General features: G+C 36.5%; 2 protein-coding genes across 2 annotated transcripts; one reads left to right on the top strand and one right to left on the bottom strand.

Annotated features, from left to right (window-relative positions):
• Window positions 1-91: 91 nt before the first annotated feature.
• Window positions 92-13,888, bottom strand: LOC110708614 (mitochondrial Rho GTPase 1-like). Its single transcript, XM_021886788.1, has 15 exons — window positions 13,588-13,888; window positions 13,247-13,460; window positions 12,738-12,870; window positions 11,895-12,044; window positions 10,930-11,106; window positions 10,510-10,761; window positions 9,744-9,812; window positions 9,019-9,074; window positions 8,853-8,934; window positions 8,046-8,257; window positions 7,763-7,832; window positions 3,179-3,291; window positions 2,920-3,070; window positions 1,680-1,875; window positions 92-522 (listed from the first exon to the last, which is right to left on the bottom strand). Exons 2-15 carry the CDS (start codon window positions 13,447-13,449, stop codon window positions 449-451), a joined length of 1,938 nt encoding a protein of 645 aa, XP_021742480.1. The 5' UTR covers window positions 13,450-13,460; window positions 13,588-13,888; the 3' UTR covers window positions 92-448.
• A 1,100-nt stretch (window positions 13,889-14,988) lies between these two features.
• LOC110708934 lies at window positions 14,989-15,717 on the top strand. Its single transcript, XM_021887162.1, has one exon. It carries the CDS (start codon window positions 14,989-14,991, stop codon window positions 15,715-15,717), a length of 729 nt encoding a protein of 242 aa, XP_021742854.1.
• Window positions 15,718-21,437: the final 5,720 nt, after the last annotated feature.

Raw genomic sequence — 21,437 nt, 5'->3', positions numbered from 1 at the left:
TAGTTCAAGTACAGTTTAGGTCAAGTTAACGTAACTCATCAGATAAGGTAACTTGCTGCAGTAAGCGTTAAAACTACCCTATCGTTGAAGATGCCCCTGAAAGTTCAATTTTATTTTCAAATGGTTTGCATTGCATTCAAGGATTACAAAATCTAAATTGCTACGAAAACACAACACTGCTACTGGACAGTGCAAACAATATAAAGATATATTACTAGTATTCTGGCAAAATTTTTATTGCACAGATTGTGCACAATAACACTAAAATTAAATCACTATACACTACCAGAAAACCCTGCATCCAAGAAATCAAAACCTGAAGCCCTACCAAAGATTTTAAAAAGAGCTACAATAGAACAATGGGTGTGGGTCTATAAACGTCTGGTATAGAGCACCCATTACTAGGCCCCAAAAATGGTAGCCGAGGAGATAGAAATATCTCATCTTCTCAGTTGGAGCTGTTTCTCCTTGCTGCATAGGCACGATAAACCGCCAATCCGGCAAAAACAACACCTACTCCAACTGTAGAAGTAAAAATCACATAACCATGTTCAGTAAAAGAGATGGAGGGAAAACAAATGCAACATGCACACAATTGAGATACACAGTAAAAACATTTAAGCTTAGCCCTGTCAATTAAACACCCATCATACTAAATACAGCTTTAGTAAAGGCACTAGGGCTGAGTAGAGAGTAAATTCATTGAGCTGATATACATACATTCAGGACACAGTGAACCAGAGGAAAATCATAACATTGCTCATCTCAAGCTCTAGAAACATTTAAAATGCCTCAAATTTGGAGATTCTAAGAAGATAGCATACAAGCTTGTCTGGTTGGAGGAAGTCAAGAAATAATTTTTCAATCTATGACTTTGACTTCTACCTACATTACTCAAAGATGGTTCCATTTACCTTTTTGCACAAACTTCAATGCATTTTTGAGCCTCAATATCGTTACTTACGTAATGTAACAAAATACTTACGGTTGATATTGGAAACTACACATCAAGACAAATCAAACAAGATCCCACAGACCCACATGATTATGTTTTATCCTATAGAGTAGAAATACATCATAATAAAAACTCCTTTTTCATGCTATAAATAATTATATCCATAACAAAGAAGTCCCCTTCCTTTTTATATGTTTTGCCAAGGTAGTGAAAGTAGAAACCTTGAAAAAGAAGTACTGTACTAGACATGTAACTACAAGAAATAGAATGTGTAAAAAACTACAAGAAATAGAAAAAAGGGGATACCATCACCACTAATACATATAGGAAAAGTGGAGAGCACAAGAGGCACTCAAGAAGTTTTATCCTTCTCTTTTTTTGGCATTCTGGCTGAACACTAACAGCCTATTTGGTTGGAAAAGAAAGGAACAGAAATTTATTGGTTCCATTGTTTGATTCCAAAAATTATGAGGAATTAGAAGGAAAGCTCCCTCTACAAAATTTTCACTCTCCTTTCCTCCCAAAAAAGGAATGAGAAAAGATAAAGTCTGTCAAATTAAAATTTTTAGATTTCTTTCACAACCTTTCCATCAAACCAAACATTGTAAAATATGATTTCTTTCATTTCTCTTCCCTTCCTTTACTATGAAAGCCTAAGAGTCACATGGGTGATGTAGAAAAATCGTACTAATATCCTACTAAAAATCAAGGCTATTAAAAGTACCTCCGAGGGCTCCAACTGATATAGCAGAGTTCTTGATGAGACGATGGTATTGCTTTCGGCTTCTTCCAACTTCAGTCTCAGGGATGCTCAAATGAGGACGCTCTGCTGAGCTCACAATTCTACGGAATATATTATTGAAGTCCCCCAATTTAGCACTAATAGGCACTGGGGCTTCAACACCCATATCTTGGCTAACCTGTGAAGTAAATAAAAAATAAATGAATAAATAAAAATAATTCCAAAATCCCGATTAAAAGTCGATTAAAAAAAAAATCTGCTTTTCAGATATTGTACAAGTTTGTAAGCCAGTGTTTTTAGAAGGTTTTTTGAAACCTAAACAAAATTTTTAGAAGGTTTTGCAGGTAGCGCCAATGCAAGCAGCTTGTTTCATAGTTTCATACTAATATGCTATGTCCACTTTACTAAAATTAAGGTTACTATTGCAAATACTAAGTAAAAATACGGGTGAAAACCTTGCTTGACATTATAAAGAGGTTCTAAAGTCGTTACGTAAGATCAAGGATTCAAACACAAAAAAAAAAAAATGGCAGTCTCCCATCATAACATACCCAAGAAAGGGCCCTGGACTGAGCCAAACTACATTTCTCACCACACCCCCCAAGTCCCCAGCCCTCCCCCCACCTAAAGCAAGTATAATAAAAGACGGAAATATTGAAACGTTCAGAAACTACCAAAACTTTTCAAGTGGATGCAGATCTACCTGTTGATCTTTTAAGTTTCCCTAATGGATTCTGTCGTCTTAAAAGGAAGCATTAGAATTTCCCGAAATTTATCAATGATGTTTGAAAGGAATTAGGCAAATGTGAATAGCTAAGTATGGAGGAAACACATAGTTTGAGTGCATAAACCCATCATAATGTTTACTTCCATCCAGTCCATTGCAGCTGGTACCTTACCATTAGTTTCCCAGCAGATAAAATAGCATACAAACAGAAATACATAGAATATTGCATCCTATAGACAGGAGAGAAAGAAAATAATCATTTCCACAGCCTATTGTACTGTCTGTTGCCTCAACAAGAGATTAATATTCAACCCAGGATATCATTTCCCAAAAAAATAAGGTTAATAGTAGAAAGGAACGGAAGAGAAAATAGGGCAAAATCAAAGTAATTAACATTCCCACAGTGCCCAACCCATATTAGTACAGAAAACAAAAACTTTAAGAAATCAATGAAATAATCAACAATTCTATACAATTTATAGGAAAGAGAACTACCCGAGTAGAATCTTGGATAGCCATAGGATATGGATCCAGGTCATCTTTAGCGGCTACAATAAGGGAAGGAACCTCATAACCAATGTCTTCTGCATGGCCAGCAACCTCTACCAGCAATTCAGCTGTCTTTTTCCATGATAATTCATCAGAACTGTCATAAAATGCCACATCAGCAAATCACAGCAAAGGTTACATAATAATGAGTAACTTCTATGTTAAAAGCAGCTATAGCGTTCCTTTGAAATACACCAATGGTTACCTGTCATAGACAAATATTGCTATATCACAAGCAGCTAGAGAATCTTTGGAGGAAAGTATGCTCTTAACTTTATCTTCAGGTATCTCTCTCAAAACAAGGAATTTCTTGCTTCCCTGCCAAGAAAAAAATAACACAAATTGGAGATCAATTTACTTTATTTTATATTTGCTGTATTTGTTTCTTCCTATCCTTCCTTTTCCTCTTTATTACCTCACCCCCCCCCCTCCTCTCTGCGTACGGTTGACTGGAGACCATTCAAGAGATATTAATCACTCACTTCTTTGAGTAAGAAACAATGTTCATCAAACAAGGACAACCAACTCCTTAAACCCCCTCCCCCCGGCGACTATAAAAAGCTAATTACATAGCTTTAAAAGTAACTTTTTAACTGTCATCTAACCATCTATCGGTCAAAAGAATCTAAAGGTGTACATGCCCATATCACCTCCCTGGCAAACGTAACAAGTGATAATATAAGCGGGAATTAATGTAGCTTGTAGATTTCAGACTTCAGAATGACTCAGAAATTAAAAATTAGAGGGAAGTGTAAACAGCAAACAAACCCTTAACGAAAAGAAAAGACTGAACATTTTACTTGGTTCCCAAAAAAAAATCAACAATTCAAGTTTGACTATGATGGGACCAAAATTAGAGAAGCAAATCATATGCATGTCATCTAATCCACTTACAAATTGTTCTAGCCTACATGCAACATCTAACAATTCCCCAGAACAGGAATGGGTACCCAGAATAAAGCCAGACCAGACAGAAGCTTCCAGCCCATCAGCCATTCTCTCCAACAATGTATAGAAAGTCAGTATATCATAATTTTAAATAGGTTCTAACATGGACTTTTATGACTTCTGCCAAACTCCATACATAAATTTCTCCTGTTGACAAAATTTGCTACGCTACACATCAGTCAAAAGTGCTTGAATGCTCCTCATCAAACCAATAGGAGTCACTAAGCATTTGGTTTACACTTGACCATTATATGCCAAATATTTTTGAACACATCCATCCAAAAAAAATTTACCACAACTACAAATAACAAACAGTTAATTCATATTTTTGGCCCTTTTGGGCACCTGAGTCTAACAAATAATTAGAATCAATCCTTACAGTGCAAATAACATAGCGTAAGATAATTTTGAATATTTCTGCAATCTTCTTCCGTCCAAAGGCAATATCTCAAAACTTCAACCATTGAACACTACCCAAGTTTTTGCAGAGACAATTCCCAATATTATCATCCTCCATTCATCTTGATTAATTTTCCAAAACAGAATCATACACTTTCACGTCTGCAAAATCATCTCAAAATAATCCTTACAGTTCAAATAACATAGCATAAGATAATTTTGAATATTTCTGCAATCTTCTTCCGTCCAAAGGCAATATCTCAAAACTTCAACCATTGAACACTACCCAAGTTTTTGCAGAGACAATTCCCAACATTATCATCCTCCATTCATCTTGATAAATTTTCCAGAACAGAATCATACACTTTGACGTCTGCAAAATCATCTCAAATGCAACTATACGAGCATCATATCTAGGACTCCATATAAGCGGTATAACCTATATGTGAACAGCTGAATCTCCAAATATTGTCAAAAAACTATCTAAGAACACAAAGTATATAACCTCAAAGAAATTTGCAGGAATACGTTGAACATACAATAGAATTAATCCTTTCAGTCTAGGACAAGTTCCAAACGTCAAAGCCAAAAGAAAAACCATAAAAAAATATTTGGTATAGATTCGTTGTCACCACTATGACAAGTTCATTGAGTTTAATAGATGAGTATAGAGTTACAATTACTTTATCCATTAATGTAAGTGGATAGACAATGTTCTTAATGTATAGCAATAACGTTAATTTAACTAATTCTAGTGGAATGAGAGACACTAGAAGACCATATCAAAATTACAATTTTCCATAATTTTTCTTTCAGTTGGCAAGTATGCTTCTCCCCAAAAAACCTTAGAACAGCTCATATTCACAAGTTCCCACCAAGCCACCAACCACTATAAGGCCATTAAAACAGAAGTTACCTTGGTAAAAGTTCTAGAAGAATATATATGGAATCAATAGCGGTAAAAAGTAGGAATACATGGTACATTCTGATGTGATAATTCTTGCTCTAGTCACTCAGTACACTCACCTAAGTTTTAAATAGCACAAGGCATACTGAAGCATAAAGGGAACTAGGAGTTGATGCCAATTGCCAAAGCAAAATCATCACGCACGCAAAGGAACATTTATTAATCATATAACAAGCGCAAATTTAAAAATTTTATGAAGTTTTCTCAAACTAATGCTGTAGTTGATAAAGATCAACTCTATTATATGCAAAAATTTTATCTTACTTTCACTTACAAGTGAAAAGCTAAAGCAACTATATATTGAGGAAAAAAAAAGAAAATTTATAAGTCTAAAATACTAATTAATTCACAGAATTACTTTCATTGAAGTAATAGCTACAGCATAGTACTTTTTACAAAGAATATACTTCTTTCATTTTATATACTAGTAAATAGGATAGCTAAAACAAATACATTTGATAAATAAACAGAAAATAAATAATAACTTCAAAAACCACTCCTCTTTTTACTACTTGTATACAATATATTATATTGATGTCATTAATTGATAGTTTCTTCCCAAACAAAAACAAAACTAGGGGGAAAATTCACCTTCCTCAATCAAAGTACTAGACTATACGGTAGAGGATTATATGTGTGTGTTGGGGGGGGGGGGGTGGGGGATATAGCCCAAATCATTAAACCAATCATAATCTTGTTCACAAATGAAACAAGACAAATGATTCTCATGATGAAGCACATGCCTCCAGCCATATAAAATTCTTAAAAAGAACCTCAAAGCCTAACAAATGGAAGCTTTGCCCTAGAAATTCTCTCTCTCTTTTCAATCTCATGCGCTAAAATTCTAGTACAGTCAGCTTTAAAATTTAACAATGCACCATTCATTCGTCATCCATCTCCAACTGCCTATTTACACATACCCTTGTAGAGTTCAACATTCAACCAATCATAGAAAACCACCAACGTCAAAACAAGTGTGATCAGAGAAATAGATCTAAGAGATGAGCAACTGTTCCTACATAATTTCTACAGGGTATCAACTACTAGCAAGGCTTTTATAATAAGCTAATCCATTATAGGAAACCTACCACACAGCAGCAGCTGCTGCCTGATAATACACAGACATCAAGCATGACCAGGACCTTAAAACCTCAAAATGCCAAATGGTTGCAAAGTAGATCTGATCAAAAGGTTGGGCAAGTTCAAACCGGGCCAAACTAACGGATTTTTTGGATTGTTTTGGGCTGGGCCTCCAACGTCAGGATTTTTTTTATCACCTACATAGACTCCATTGGAAAGGTAACTCAAATGTTTTTCCTCTCCTTTTTATCCCTTCCCACTCTTAAAACTCGTAAATTTTATTTGTATACTTTCTGTTTTTCACTTTACACAATTTTTGCCAACTTTGATTCAATCGATTATTTGCTATGCCCTTTCCCTTTTCGGATGTTCCTCATGACAAATCCTGTAGACCCCAAATCATTTTGGGACAATGTTATCGTTATTTTAACCTATTTTTTATTGTTATGCAATCAAAGGCCAAATTACCCAATCCAAGTTCAAAAAAAAATGTTCTGAAAAGGCGCCTTCCTTTATTTATGGGCAAATCTAAACATATTGGGATTCAATGTTTTTTTAACCAGCATTAATATAACCACTTCTAGCACAAATACTTCCTCCAATGATGCAATCCAAACAAGCTCAGAAATTAAACAGACAAAGTACAATGCATTGCAACATCATGCCATAAAGGCATGCAAAAACCATTGCTTACACAAAACAAAGCAACAAACAATAATAGATTTCCAAACAACTTGACTAAAAAAAAGTCTTTTAGCTCCACCAAAGAACTCTATTCCACCCAATACTTCACCTTAATTAAAATTAACTCCCTTTCCAAAAATAATCTATCTGACTTTCACAATCTCCTATGAAATAATTTGACCATTAATATCTTTATTATTGTAAAATTAAAATTTATAATACTTTCATACATCGAAATTATATACTGAGATGCAGCTACTAGAAGTAAAGTTGTAACATTATTGAATTTATTTTGGTGAAAATTTATTGTCAAGATCTATAAGTTTGACCTAAAAAGTTATAAATTGTAGAGTAGAAACTAAATGTAGCAACAAAGATTCTATTTTGGAGTGAAGCAATTTCACAAAGGTGACACTTAACTATGCATGTATCTGAAGTTACAGGCATTACTACAAGAAAGGAGTTATGCAATACATGAACTCCATTCTATACAATTTAAGGATGACAAACACTATCTAATTCAACTACTGTAACAATTAGGCCAAGGAGCCTGATTTTTCCATTATATGGAAATGATGCTTGAATCAGAACTCTCTTACCCTACTCCCAATCTATGTGGCGAGGCTAGTTAGAAACAAGGTAACTGTATAGTGTATGATAAGAACATAACTAGACTTCAAATGCAAAGGATATATATACAGTAATACTCACCGAGGACCCTTCTACAACATTTACAGCATATCGCTCTTCAGTGTTGGCGCCATTACTCTCAGAGAATGGCCTGCATTTGAAATTGGAAAAGAGTGAGATAATTGCTATACCATCAAACCTTCACAGAGAATTTAAATCACACGTAACATTAACAAAAACATATGCTTCGTAAGAGTTTATGCCAGAACCAACTGAGAAGCAACCAGACAATAAATAAACCCACACTAATCCCTCGAAATATTGTAAACGTAACATATATGCAAGCGCAAGCAACAAGACATACCTTCCCAGAAAAGCATCCAACAATGCTGATTTACCAGCTTTCCTTGGTCCAAAGACAAAGCATTGGTAAACATTTCTCTCAGATTGCCGCTTCTTGCGATCTATACGCCGCCTCCTAGTAAGACGAATGGCAGAAGCAGCATCTCCACCATACATGATATACTTCAAATACTCCACACTCTTAGCTGGCTCCAGAAGCGTCATAAGAGCCCACTGCATATTGCATTAATAATATGTGCTATTAGGCATCATAAATGCTAAAACCAAGCTTTCTATGGTTAGACTGCTAAAGAAGCAGAGATATAGTGAATGCCAGTGCATTCCAAACCAAAAACCATATTATCAAGAGCTGTAACAGAAAGTTTTAAAAATAGAACATTATCTATGATAAATGACAGACAAAGGAATGCCCACAAATATTACCCATTTATCTGTACGTTTCTCCAGTGGGTTCAACACTGAAAAAAGGCTGAAGCAATCAAAAAATAGGGAGAGCCCAATTCAAGTTTATTATCACCGGAAACATGCCAATCTTCTTAGATGAAATAGTTCAATTGATTACATTTGTGCACTAAGCTAAAACGAAATTTAGTACCAGCAGTTTAAAACAAATCTCTCTTTTTTAAAGGTTCGAATCTTCAAAACAAAAGGCATGTGACATCAGGTCAGAGCCTCAACCAAGATTAAGTAGGTATGACTACTTCATTCATGCCATAAATAAGCAACTTATATGGTTGTACCAGTCAACAAACTATTCAACCTAAGGTAGCTTGGAGGTGAGTTCATGGGAGCAATTAGGCAGACATACCTCTGACAGAAACCCATCCATTGTTAAACCTCCTAATGCAGTTGTTGGTGCAGCATCCTTGTATGGACCTTCACTCCAAGGACTACATTATCAGAGACAAAAATCAGATTAATAAACACTACAGAAAGATATAACAGCTAAAAAAATTATTGTATGTCAGTCATACCAATCTGGTGCTGTAGAAAACAGATCATCCACATCCGGAGGGCGGATAGCACCATCCTACCATAAAACCAAAAGTATCAAAATCATACAATACAAGATAATTAGAAATGACCCAACTAGTCAAAGATGTGCACAAAAAGAGATCGAGAAAAAGGACAAGTCCAAAAGTGTTTTAGAACCAGAAGCTAAAGTGTGATTGTAACTTCAAAACTATGTATAAATAGAAAGAACTCACCTGACTAGTCAAAGATATGCATAAAATTAGAAGATTGACAAGGACAGGTACAAAAGAGTTTTACAAGAAAAAACAGGCAGCTAAGGTGTGATTAAAGTGCAAACTATGATGATGAATGGAAACGCTGATGAACCTCAAAAAAATAAAGTTACAACCATTACTCTGTTTAGTCTCATTTTTTCTTTAGCAATTTTATTTATTCTCTTTAACCAAACTCCACTATCTTCTTTTCTTTTTTATTCAGTTTTAATCAATCAGACCCCGCTATCTTATTTTTATATTAGACCTCTAATCAACCAAAACCCAATACTTTAATTATTTACTCAACTTCATAAAAACATGTGCAAAAGGCAAACAGGAATTTTATTTATACATATATAAACTATGAGTCTATGACCGCATGATCTACGAACAAGTACTCCTACAACCTATGATATAGCCTTAAATGCAGGTTGTTAATCCATCCGTAAAGAAGAAATAAATGGTCTTACATTATCGGTGTCATACATACTGAAGATTCCTTTCAAAGCTTCTACAGCATCTGTTGACAGCTCTACACTCTGCATATGTAACAAATACCCATCAATGAGCACCTCAAAATTGATGTGAAGAACTTAGAAAAGCATCAATCCTTAATAGAAAATTGAGCTAAAAAATACAGTTTAACAACAACCCCCCCCCCCCGGGGCGCAAATTTATTGTTATATAAGCTAACCAACAAAAAGAATTATGTATATTCAATTAGACAATCTAAAATGGTCCGTTACTCTTGTATGCCCTATTAATCCCCTCAAAATTTTCTTGCATAAAAAAGGTAGTGAAACTGTGAAAGTCTCACTGATTAATCTTTTGGCTTTGCCTAATTACTTTTTCATGCTATCATCTTCCCAACACTTGAGAGTCTCAGACAACTTCATCCTTACCACAAGTGCGAAAAAAAATGTTAAAAGAGTAGAATTCTTCTGAAATATGAATATTTTCCATGTCTAATACAATAACATGGATAACCTTCTAGTAGGCATCAGCATCCAATCGAGGTACAATAATTTAAGTGAGAAAAAACAGTGTGTGCCTCATCAAAATCACTTCATCCTGATAATATATATATATATAAGTGCATAACCCATGCCGCTTTGCGACTCAGACGCACCTTCTACGTAATCCATCCAATGCCTTATAAACTAAACCACGTTGCTCCTAGCATCATACCAATTTTAAATCACTGAATTTTAGACCATAAAGATAAAGTGCGCTGACCTGGTCTGGCACTCGTTTGAATGAAGGTGGGAGAAAATCATCATCAAGCCTAATTTCATTATTATATCCAAACTTCCGCAGGACAGTCCATGTTGTCTCCAGCCGCCCTTTTTCTATGAAAAGTGCATGAAGAAATAGAAATCCTCTCAGAGTGAGACCACGCTCATTAACTCCTTCGGACAATTTTTCTTCTACTACCCTCTTAACACCTACAATTTCAGAAGGTTGGAGAGGAGCATTGAAGCACTTGACCTGTTTACAGGCAATAATAGTCAGTCAGAACACCTAGACCTCATTAAAAAGCACTTGCATACAAAAATTCGATAGTTGATGAAAAATGAAGCATATGTATTACAAAAAACAGAAGAATGATTAAAGTGTCAAGAAAATTATGACTCGATAAACATTGTATCCACAAACCTGGAAATCATTCAACTCTGCATCACTTAGCGCACCATCCTTGTCATGGTCACACAAAATAAATATGCGTTTCAGTGCCCTGACACATTGAGGCCTCAGTGTTTGAGTCTCTTGGTCAAATAATGGTGCTGTAGGGTGAAGAACAGCTTTTTGGGCATAGTAAAAAACCTCTGGGATCTGCAACAATTTATGGCCGCTAAAATTCAATACAGAGACTCAACAATATGTAATAAAAACATAAACCTCCAATATTTTTAAACTACTCAACATTCTCCATCAAGACGTGACACAAAAAGACAAGTCAAAGAACCAGAACTTCAGGTCAGAATTAAAGGGAGGAAAAAAAAAAAAAAACCCTCATATTCATCATAGCATAAAAGTTTCACTTACACCGGTAAACCCAGATTAGATTGCAGAGAAAAAGGAAGTAATGGAAAGCAAAACAAAGAGACGATAAATGATTATATGATATTATGTCAGCTTAGGCTCTGTTTTTTCCACCCAAATCTTATCAATAATAGCTGTTCAAATAACATCAGGCTAGACCAAAACCATAACTGACAAGAAAAATTCTGACCAAATCAAACTAACCACCATAAATGTTTTTAGTTATGCGTAAAAAATGATGAAAAGTTGATATTATAGTTAAAATACAAATATACACATTGAAACAAATCAAACAAGATTTATTATACTGTGGAATCTAATACACTAGTGTATGAAATACTGTAAAAGATCATCAGAGAAAAATAATAATAAACAGAAAAGACACCAAAGATGTGGATCAAACAACTCTAGAACTGTCAAATCTAGGTCAACTTATTTCATATGAAAAGAACATAGCCTCTACCTTTGCCAGTGTCCCTTTTGTAAACAGGTATACAGGGGAAAGTTCGTAGTAATAAAGATGAAGATGGAAAGGTAGAGATTGACCGACAGAAATTTAGGTGACAAATTGGATATACCTGTATTTGTCTGGATGCAGAGCATTCTATGCAAGTTTCAATCTCACGAAATTGCTGCATAATTGGAGACATCACCTGCTCCAAGCTGACTTGCTGCTGCTCATCCCTCAAATCCAACTTACAACCAACAACTATAACAGGGACTTTCACCTGCCATCATGTCAACACAGAAATTAAGCCGAGGATGACTGCATATGAAAATTATACATAAATGATAGGATATCAAGCAAGAACAAGAACAACTTCCCATGTAGGGCTTAGAGAGTACATAAAAATATTATAAGTGTCACAAATATAATTATACATCCGAAACAATACCTTCATAAAATTGTTATGCCTTAATCAATTAATTCCCATTTTACCCTTCCACCATAAATGTGATTTTTTTTTCCCAAGAAAGAGAGAGATTAAGTGTTATGCTGAATTTTATTTGAAATTGGTATTAGAAAATTCATAATGAGTCTTAATGAATTTGAACCCCACGGGATAGACCGCTTTCCCTATGCAACAGACACTTGAAATCCAAGGGAGAGACACCTTTTGTTAATCTAGGGCAAGGACCCATAAAGTAGCAGAACATTTGGTCCAGCTAATGACCATGACAGAGCTTGTTAACTATGCCAATTTAGAATTACATTCCAAGATAGACCATCATATTTCACCTCAAATCCAAACCAAAAGTACATCCTTTCCTCAAAAAGCTATTTATTGTGTTAATAAGTTGCTATAATTCTATAGAGAAGCTACAGTAAATAATAGCAAAGCAAGCAACCCATCACAGTAGTGATCACACACACGCAAAAAAAAAGGTGGTATAGACAGTAGCTCAAGTGTGTACAACACCTCCAATCGACGAAGCTCAGGAAGCCAATATGTGCTCAAACGATCAAGAGTCTCTGGACGATCACACGCATAAGTTAGCACAACAGCATCAGCACGCCTCATCTCCTCCCCAACTTTATTTTTCTGCTCGATACTAATAAAAACACAACACCTCATAGAAATTAAAACTCTAATAAACTCACATTCAATTGCATTTCCCAAATAAAAACTACATTCGGGTAGCTGCAATAAGGGGATAATCAGAATAATACAAAAAAAAACAGCTCAATTCAAACAATGTATAAAAGCCACAGTTTAATAGCACCCAGAAATCAGAGTATAAATCAAACAAGATTTCACACAAAATAAAGCTAATATAAACAAAATCCACGCAACAAATCATAAAAAATCGACCAAATATCAAACATTGAATAATCTCCCACAAAATCCCACAAAAATTAGCTACTGTAAAGTGCAGTGCAATTAAAAAAATTCAAACTCTAATCCATAAAAACAAAAGCTTAGTGTACCTTGAAGAAGTATCAATAATGGTGATGGGAACACGATCAGGGAACATATCGTCAGGAAGACGAGAAGGCGGCAACACCGACGGAACATTGGTGGGAAAAGTGTCGGAAACAGCTGTTACAATCAAGCTCGATTTACCAGTAGCTTTGTCTCCGGCAACAACGATTCGGATTCCATTTTTGTTACCAGTTGAAGATTTTGCCATCTACTCAAAATCTGCAACAAAACCCAGAAAAAATTACACTACAAAATCACGTAGAAATAGCGTAAATTTGCAGCAAAATGAAGAAGAAGAAGGAGGAGAGAGAAAATGGTGAGAAATTATAGGGAAAGGGGAGCTTACGGTTGGGTATCGAAGCTGAAGAGTGAAGAAAGACGTGCTGGGAGATTTGCAGAGAGAGGAAAATAAAAATGTGAAGAACCCTAGTTTTTGATTAATTTATTTTTGTTATTTTATTTTTGATTAGATTTTTGCCTTGGAAAACAAGAAGCAAGAGGAGAAGGTAAGGATGAAAGTGGACGAGGTGTGCTAGAAAAGTGATCAAGGTTCGGGTTGGTTCGGGTTTCGGTGATATTGTCAATCTTTTTATACTCTCGGAGTTGTAAGGTCAAATGAAACATGAGATAAGCATTGGGTGATTGATGAACAACCATGGCACTTTGATAGACATGCCCTTATTCTTGGTGAAATTACTAATTCGGTAAAGCCCTCTGACACTCAACTTTTTCATTTGCCAATGTGGATTAGAGTGTACAACCTTTCTCTTAAAGGTCACCTAAATATTGCCAATGTTGAAAAAATTGGTAATAAAGTAGGAGTTTTTGTAAAATTAGATAATGCTGCTCAAGTGGGCATTTATTAATTTATCAGAATTCGTGTTCTAATTGATGTGAGAAAACCTCTAATTAAGCATGTGAAACTGAAATTAAGAGGGGGTGTTGAAGAATTCTTTGACGTGAAATATGAGAAGTTGCCTTTGTTCTGTTATTGTTGTGGGCTTATAGGACATGGGATAAAGGACTGTGATGAGATCAAAGAAACAGATAATCCGAATATCGCTTTTGGGGCATGGATGAAAGCTTCGCCTTGGAAGTATAATGTAGGAATTAATGTGCAGCCGGAAGGGGTAGACAAAAAGGGGTGTGCGAAGGTCCTGTTTATTACAAAGCCGAAGGAGAAATGCTCAAATTCAGAGGTGTCTACCCAGGTGCAAGATATGGTTAATAAGATAAGGGAGGTGGAATTGAGCGTTGATAGCTCTGCCAATCTTTTTGCAAATAGTGAAGACTCGGGGAAGAAATCAGAGAGTGATGTCTTTTTGTTTACTAGTGGTGAAACAAGGACTTTGGAGAAGGGGCAATTGGCAATTGATGATAGTAGTAAAAAGGGGGGTGGAAAGGGGGCAAAAGGGTGGAGAAGAATGCAGAGGGATGATGATCATAGTATGAAGAGTGATGTGCTGATTTCTAGAGAAAAAAGGAGAGAGTGTGAACCTGATCAAAATAATGTTGAAACTCTTAATAATGAGCATGAGGGAGGGAATAAGAGAAGATTGGTGTCCGTACCTACTGAAAAAGTGGCGAGCCCCACTACTTGGGCTCTCGGTGATAGGTGAGTTACATCCTCTCGTGGAACTGCAGGGGTTTGGGGAGTTTTGCTGCAGTTAATTCGTTAAAACGTATTATTTTCTTAGAAAATCCCCAAATTGTTTTTCTTTCGGAAACTAAGTTGAAAGCTTTTGAAATGGAAAAAATAAAACAAAAAATAAAGTTTACTTCGGGTTTTACTGTAGAGTGTGAAGGGGAGGGTAGGAGACGGAGGTGGGGTCTGGCTTTGTTATGGAAAAATGAGTTGACGGTGGCAGTGAAGTCGTTCTCTTTAAATCATATTGATGTTGGGGTAGGATCTCAAGGGAATGATGAGTGGAGGTTTACAAGTGTGTACGGGCATCCGGAGGATGAAAATAAGTACAAGACCGGTGTACTTTTGGAGAGCTTAAAGGGGTCAGATGACAAGCCATGGTTATTTGGAGGGGATTTTAACTTGATGCTTCACTCAGGGGAAAAAATTGGTGGAAGGAGTTTTTGTGTAGAGGAGGCAGAGATATTGCGCAATGCCATGAGCTACTACCATTTTGAGGATTTAGGTTTTATTGGTCATAGCTATATGTGGACTAATAATAGGGGTGGGGAGGAAAATATCCAAGAAAGACTTGATAGATTTTTTGCAAATCAGCTCTGGAGAGAGAGATGTTCATGGGCTCGTTTTTTACTCATCTCACTAAGAGAAGGTCGGATCATTTACCTATCCTATTGTGTATTAAAGAAGTTGTGCCAAAGCAAAAGAAAAAAAAGTTGTATCGTTTTGGAGAAATGTGGCTCCGTGATGAAAACTGTACTGAGATTATTTCGGAGGCTTGGGAACGAGGAGGGGACTTATGTTCGAAAATTGCATTTACTTCTACTTGTTTAAGTGCATGGAGTAGGGAGAAATTTGGGGATTTTGTGAAGGAACTAAATGCGTGTAAAGCTCAGATGAAGCATTTGATGGGTGAGTATCAATCGGAGGAAGTAATTTCTCAAATGAGGGCTTTAATTAGATGACCGTATGGATGAGCTTGAAAAGAGGGAGGAAATGTACTGGAAGCAACGGGGTAGGCAAGAATGGTTGAAGCACGGTGATAAAAATACATCTTTCTTTCATCAAAAGGCAAAACAAAGAGAGGCGAGAAATAATATTCACCACATCAAGGATGCGGCTGGTAATTCCTATGATGATGAAGAGCGGATTTCGGAGGCTTTTGTGAATTTTTTTGAAGATCTCTTTGCAAGAAGTAGTAATATTGAAACCGAGCCAGTGATGGAGAAAGTGACGCCTATTGTTGATGAGAGACATTATACGAGCTTGGCTGCCCCTTTTAGTGCGGACGAGGTTCGAGATGCGCTTTTTCAAATGCACCCGACTAAGGCCCCTGGGCCCGATGGTATGTCTGTAATATTTTTTAAAAATTTTGGGATATTGTTGGGAATGATGTAGTTGGGAAAGTACTTGATATTTTAAATAATAATGGGGATATAGGTTCTATTAATCAGACTCATATTGTTTTAATCCCAAAAAAGAAAAAGTGTGAGTCTCCTGCTGATTATAGGCCTATTAGCTTGTGTAATGTTTTATATAAAATTGTTACGAAGGTGCTAGCAAACAGGTTGAAATTAGTACTTCCGTTCATCATCCATGAGTCGCAGAGTGGATTTGTTCCGGGGCGTTTGATCACTAATAATGTGTTGGTGGCCTATGAATGTTTTCATTATCTTAGGAAGAAAAAAACAGGGAAAAAAGGCTATCTTGGGCTCAAACTTGATATGAGCAAGGCATATGATAGAGTTGAATGGGAGTTCTTACAGAAGATGATGCTGAAACTGGGTATGCCGGATTCTTTTATGGGGTTGGTGATGAAGTGTGATAGTACGACCTCCTTTGATGTTCTGATTAATGGCCAACCGTCGAGAAAGTTCAAGTCTAGTCGAGGTCTCAGACAAGGAGATCCGATTTCTCCTTTTTTATTTATGTTGTGTGATGAGGGATTGTCGGCTCTACTTAGAGATGCGGAAAATAGAAAGTTAATCCATGGGGTTAAAATTGGGGACATGTTCAACCTATTTCTCATTTATTTTTTGCAGATGATAGCTTGCTGTTTGTGAGAGCGACGAAAGAGGAAGTTGAGAATGTGCTTGGGATTCTTTCTACTTATGAGGTGGCTTCGGGTCAGAAATTAAATATGGATAAATCGGAGGTGTCTTTTAGCCGAAACATTGAGCAAGAACGGAAAAATATGCTTCAGATGAAGTTATCATTTAAGGTTGTCGAAGGATATGACAAATATCTTAGTTTACCAACTTACATTGGTGGATCAAAGAAACAGGTTTTCCAGAATATTCAAGATCGGATTTGGAAGAAACTAAAGGGGTGGAAGGAAAAATATCTATCTCTAGCCGGAAAGGAAATTTTGATCAAATCAATTGCCCAAGCAATTCCGACTTATGCTATGCAATGTTTTTCAATCCCGGCTAGCATTTTAGATGTAGTTGAAAGGCTATGTCGACAGTTTTTTTGGGGCCAAAAAGGAGAGGAGAAAAAAATTTGTTGGGTCTCTTGGGATAAAATGTACACATCGAAAAAGCAAGGTGGGCTTGGTTTCCGAAATATGAGAAATTTTAATAAGGCTCTACTTGCAAAGCAAGCTTGGCGTGTGATATCCAATGAGAAGTCCCTTATGTCTAAGGTGCTTAAAGGAAAATATTTTCCTAACTCGACTTTGATGGAGGCAAAAGTGAGTCCTAATTCGAGCTATACATGGAGGTCTATTTTGGGTGCTCGTGAAGTTCTTATGAGGGGTGCAAGAAAGAATATTGGAGATGGATCATCAATCCATATTTGGAAAGATGCCTGGATCCCGGGTCTCCCTGGTTTTAAACCTATTTCGAGGCAAGATGAGAATGAGTAGAATTTGAGTTATGTGCGTCAGCTTTGGCATGATAGGAGTTGGGATATTGCAGCCCTTAACACCAACTTTTCTCATAATGAAGTGTGTAAAATCCTAATTATTCCTATCCCCCTTTATGACTGTAGGGATTCTTGGACTTGGCATTATACGAAGGATGGCAGTTACTCGGTAAGAAGTGCTTACAATTTAATTACTGATGATCAAATGAGAAATGAGCCTACCACCTCTCATTGTGGAAGGAAATTTGATTGGAAGGTTATATGGAGTGCTGAAATTCCTCGGAAAATCAAGTTGTTTGCTTAGCTGCTCGTGCTAATTTAGCTCGCAGAGGTATGTAAGTTGACCAAGTCTGCCCGATGACAGGCTAAGGTCGTATCACCTAATCAAAAGTAATTCCTAAATCCTCTAACTAATGTAGATAGGGAAGTAGGGTCGAATGCACAGGGAAACAAGTCTTTCTATTCCTAATTAGTTAATATAATCTAAATTATCAAGTAACTAATATGTAAATTTAGATATAAAACTAAACTACAAAGATTAAGAATAAGGAGAAAACAATGAATAAAAGGTCTAGGGCATAGGTTCACCAATAAATAATATTCCAGGGTAAAACATAATAATCAATCATCAATGCATAAATTAATCAGATTATAAAGGGCTTTCGCTACGTATTAAAATCACACAATTAATTTACCGGTATTAAATCTCATCTCTCAAATCTCGACTTAACCATTTATAAATTAACCTCCCTATTGAAACTAAACCTAAACATTAATTCTCATCTTTCGAATCTCGAATCAATATTGTCAAACTCATGCATAAAAGATCTGCGCAAATCTAGTCACAGAGCATTAAATCAATCAATAGGAAATTAATCTAGCATTGACAATTAACAACAATAAATTACCCCTTCATATTATTTATGGATCCCCATAAACCCTAGAAATAAAACTACTCACACATAATTAAACCTAAACAAATCAAAGTAATAAAACAAGACATAATCAAAGGAATAAAATAAATAACTAAGATTAATGCTATGTTTGGATAACAAATTAGAAGGGAAATGGAAGGGAGGGAAATAGGAGGAAGGGGAAGGAAGGGAAAGTGGAGGAAATGATGAGCTCCATTTTCCCTCCAAATCTCTTCAATTTTGAAGGGGTGGTCTTTATTAAAGGAGGAGGGAAAATGGATCCCTCCCTCCCCCTCCCCTTCCCTCCCCCAACATATTATCCAAACAAGGAAGTTTGTCTCCTTCCCTTTCCCTTCCCTTCCTTTCCTTCCATTTTTTGTTATCCAAACATAGCCTAAGAGAAGAGAAATAGTTACCAAAGAAATCTGGAATTAAGAATAGAGTTAATAATAAAGTATAAGAGATAGAAATTAATCTAAAAGCTAAGTAGAGAGAGAAAATCTAAGAAAGAATTTAGAAAGAGTAAAAGATGATTCTAAACTCGCTTAACGGAAAAGTATTTATACTAAGCGAGAATCCTAAACTAAAACAAACTCAAACGTCGATAATCAACCCCTAATAATAACACGCGCCCGATCGGGGGAGGCACCGCTCGATCCGGCGCGCCTTTTTTCTTCAGATACACTTCTCGCGCCCGACCGGGCGCGAGTCCGGGCCCCAGCCTTGCTTCCCTAGCCCGGCCGGGCGCGCCTCCGGGCGCCAGCCTCTTTGGCCGGGCGGCACTCTTGGGCCATTATTTGGACTTTGATTGGACTTCAATTCTTCTGGCCAATCTGGATTTCCTCTTCGAGTCTTGAATACTTGGTCCAAATGCCCCGGTATCACCTATACCGAGCCCTTAATCACCGGTTCGATGGCTCTAACTGGCCTTGAGCTATAGAAACTGGTCGTGCTTCTCCAATGCTCGTAATTGCTCCATAATATCTCGAGAAAATGCTCCAAAAGTGCTAATCCCTACAAAAGTCAACCAAATCTACGAAAACACTAGAAAACACCAATTAGTAATAAAAGTGGCTCTAAAGAGCCAAAAACACTACTAATTATGACCAATGGACGGGGGTAAAATACTATATAAAATAGACATATCACCCGATGTGTAGGGAGGGGAGTGAATCAACTCTATATATGTTGGTAAATTGTGGGGATGTGAAGATGATATGGTATACTTCTCCTTTGCGTTTGGATGTGGGGAGATATGCAGGGGAGAGCTTCAGAGAGTGGTGTGCTGCTGTGCGTGAGTTGCATAAGGATGCAAATTGGTGGTGTATATTTTGGTGTATTGTGTGGGTGCGCCGTAATAGGTGGGTTTTTGATAGAAAGCGAATTGTTTTGAATGATGTTATTTGCAAAGCAGTTGGTTTGGTGGGGGAATTTGTGTTGGCGAAAGAGGTTGGTAACTTAAGCCCTCCCTCTCCTATTTATGAAGCTAGGTGGAAGCCTCCTTTGAGGGGTATAATAAAAGTCAATTCAGATGCTGTTGTTTTCTCGCCTAGTGGTGTGGGGTTGGGGGTGTGATGAGAGATGAAATCGGGGATGTGGTGGCCTCTACGTGTTTGCGAATAGAAGGGTGTTTCGACGCTGATGTTGCGGAGGCCCTTGCTATGCGCCATGCTTTGAACATTACAATTGAAGCGGGCTTTCGGAAGGTGTGTTTAGAAACCGATTGCTTGAAGCTCCATAATCATTAGGTGAAGGGGGAAGTGCATCCGACGGATTTTGGGATGGTGGTTAAGGACATTTTGCAACTCACTCTACTTTGTCAGGATGTATCTTACTCCTTTGTGAAGAGAAGTGGCAATGATGTTGCCCATGGGCTTGCCAAGTTATGTAATCGGTTTAGTGATCTTAGAGTTTGGCTTGAGGAATTTCCAAATGATGTTTCTGCTTTGGTTTTGGCTGATTTAAGCGTTCTTGTTTAATTAATAAAATGCTCTTGCTTCCCGTCAAAAGAAAAAAAAAGGTCAAATGAAACATTAAAAAAAAAACCAAATAATTACTTACGGGGAAATCCATGTTACTCATTGTAAATGTTACTCAAGGGTTAAAATTGTCTTTCACTTAATGAAGTTTGAACAATAATGTAACTTCCATTCTGTTTTCCACGTTTCAATTTTTCACTATTTTCATCCAAGTTTCTCACCCCTCTCTTAGCCAATAAAGTGCTCTAAAATTTATCTATTGAAACATGAAGTTTGTTCGCCACCATTAAAGTAGATTTTGAGGTAGGGTGAGTTTGATTTTCTATTTTACAATCTGGTGTTACCAATCGCAATCGAACAATCGATGTTTGCTCTCCAGAAGTTTTGTTCATTAACTGGTGGTAATCGTTAATAATCGAACTTCAAGTTCTTTATTTAGAAACATAGCAGCTTTAATGTAAGAGGTTAACCATGCCATTTATTTCTCTATTTTTACCCTTAGGTTCTCTAATTTTCGTATCCTTCATAAAGTGTTGGGTTAACCGACACTTTTCGAAGAATATGAAAATTATTATTTACCCCCCTTTTCTCTCTCTATTATTTAAGTAAGTCTTTTTTGTCTCGTACTTTATAGCAATATCATTAACTACTCCATATTTATTGAAGAAGCAATATCACACTCATATCTATATGGTTGACTTTCAAGCTTCATTTTGATATTTATGTTATTCTTCTATTCCCTTCTAATCTTGTTATTCAAGATTCATCTTCTCAATTATATTTTTTTTCTTTATTC

Source organism: Chenopodium quinoa, unplaced genomic scaffold, assembly GCF_001683475.1.
Source record: "Chenopodium quinoa cultivar QQ74 unplaced genomic scaffold, ASM168347v1, whole genome shotgun sequence".
Lineage (NCBI taxonomy): Eukaryota > Viridiplantae > Streptophyta > Magnoliopsida > Caryophyllales > Amaranthaceae > Chenopodium > Chenopodium quinoa.
This window is presented reverse-complemented; position numbering and strand designations above follow the sequence as displayed.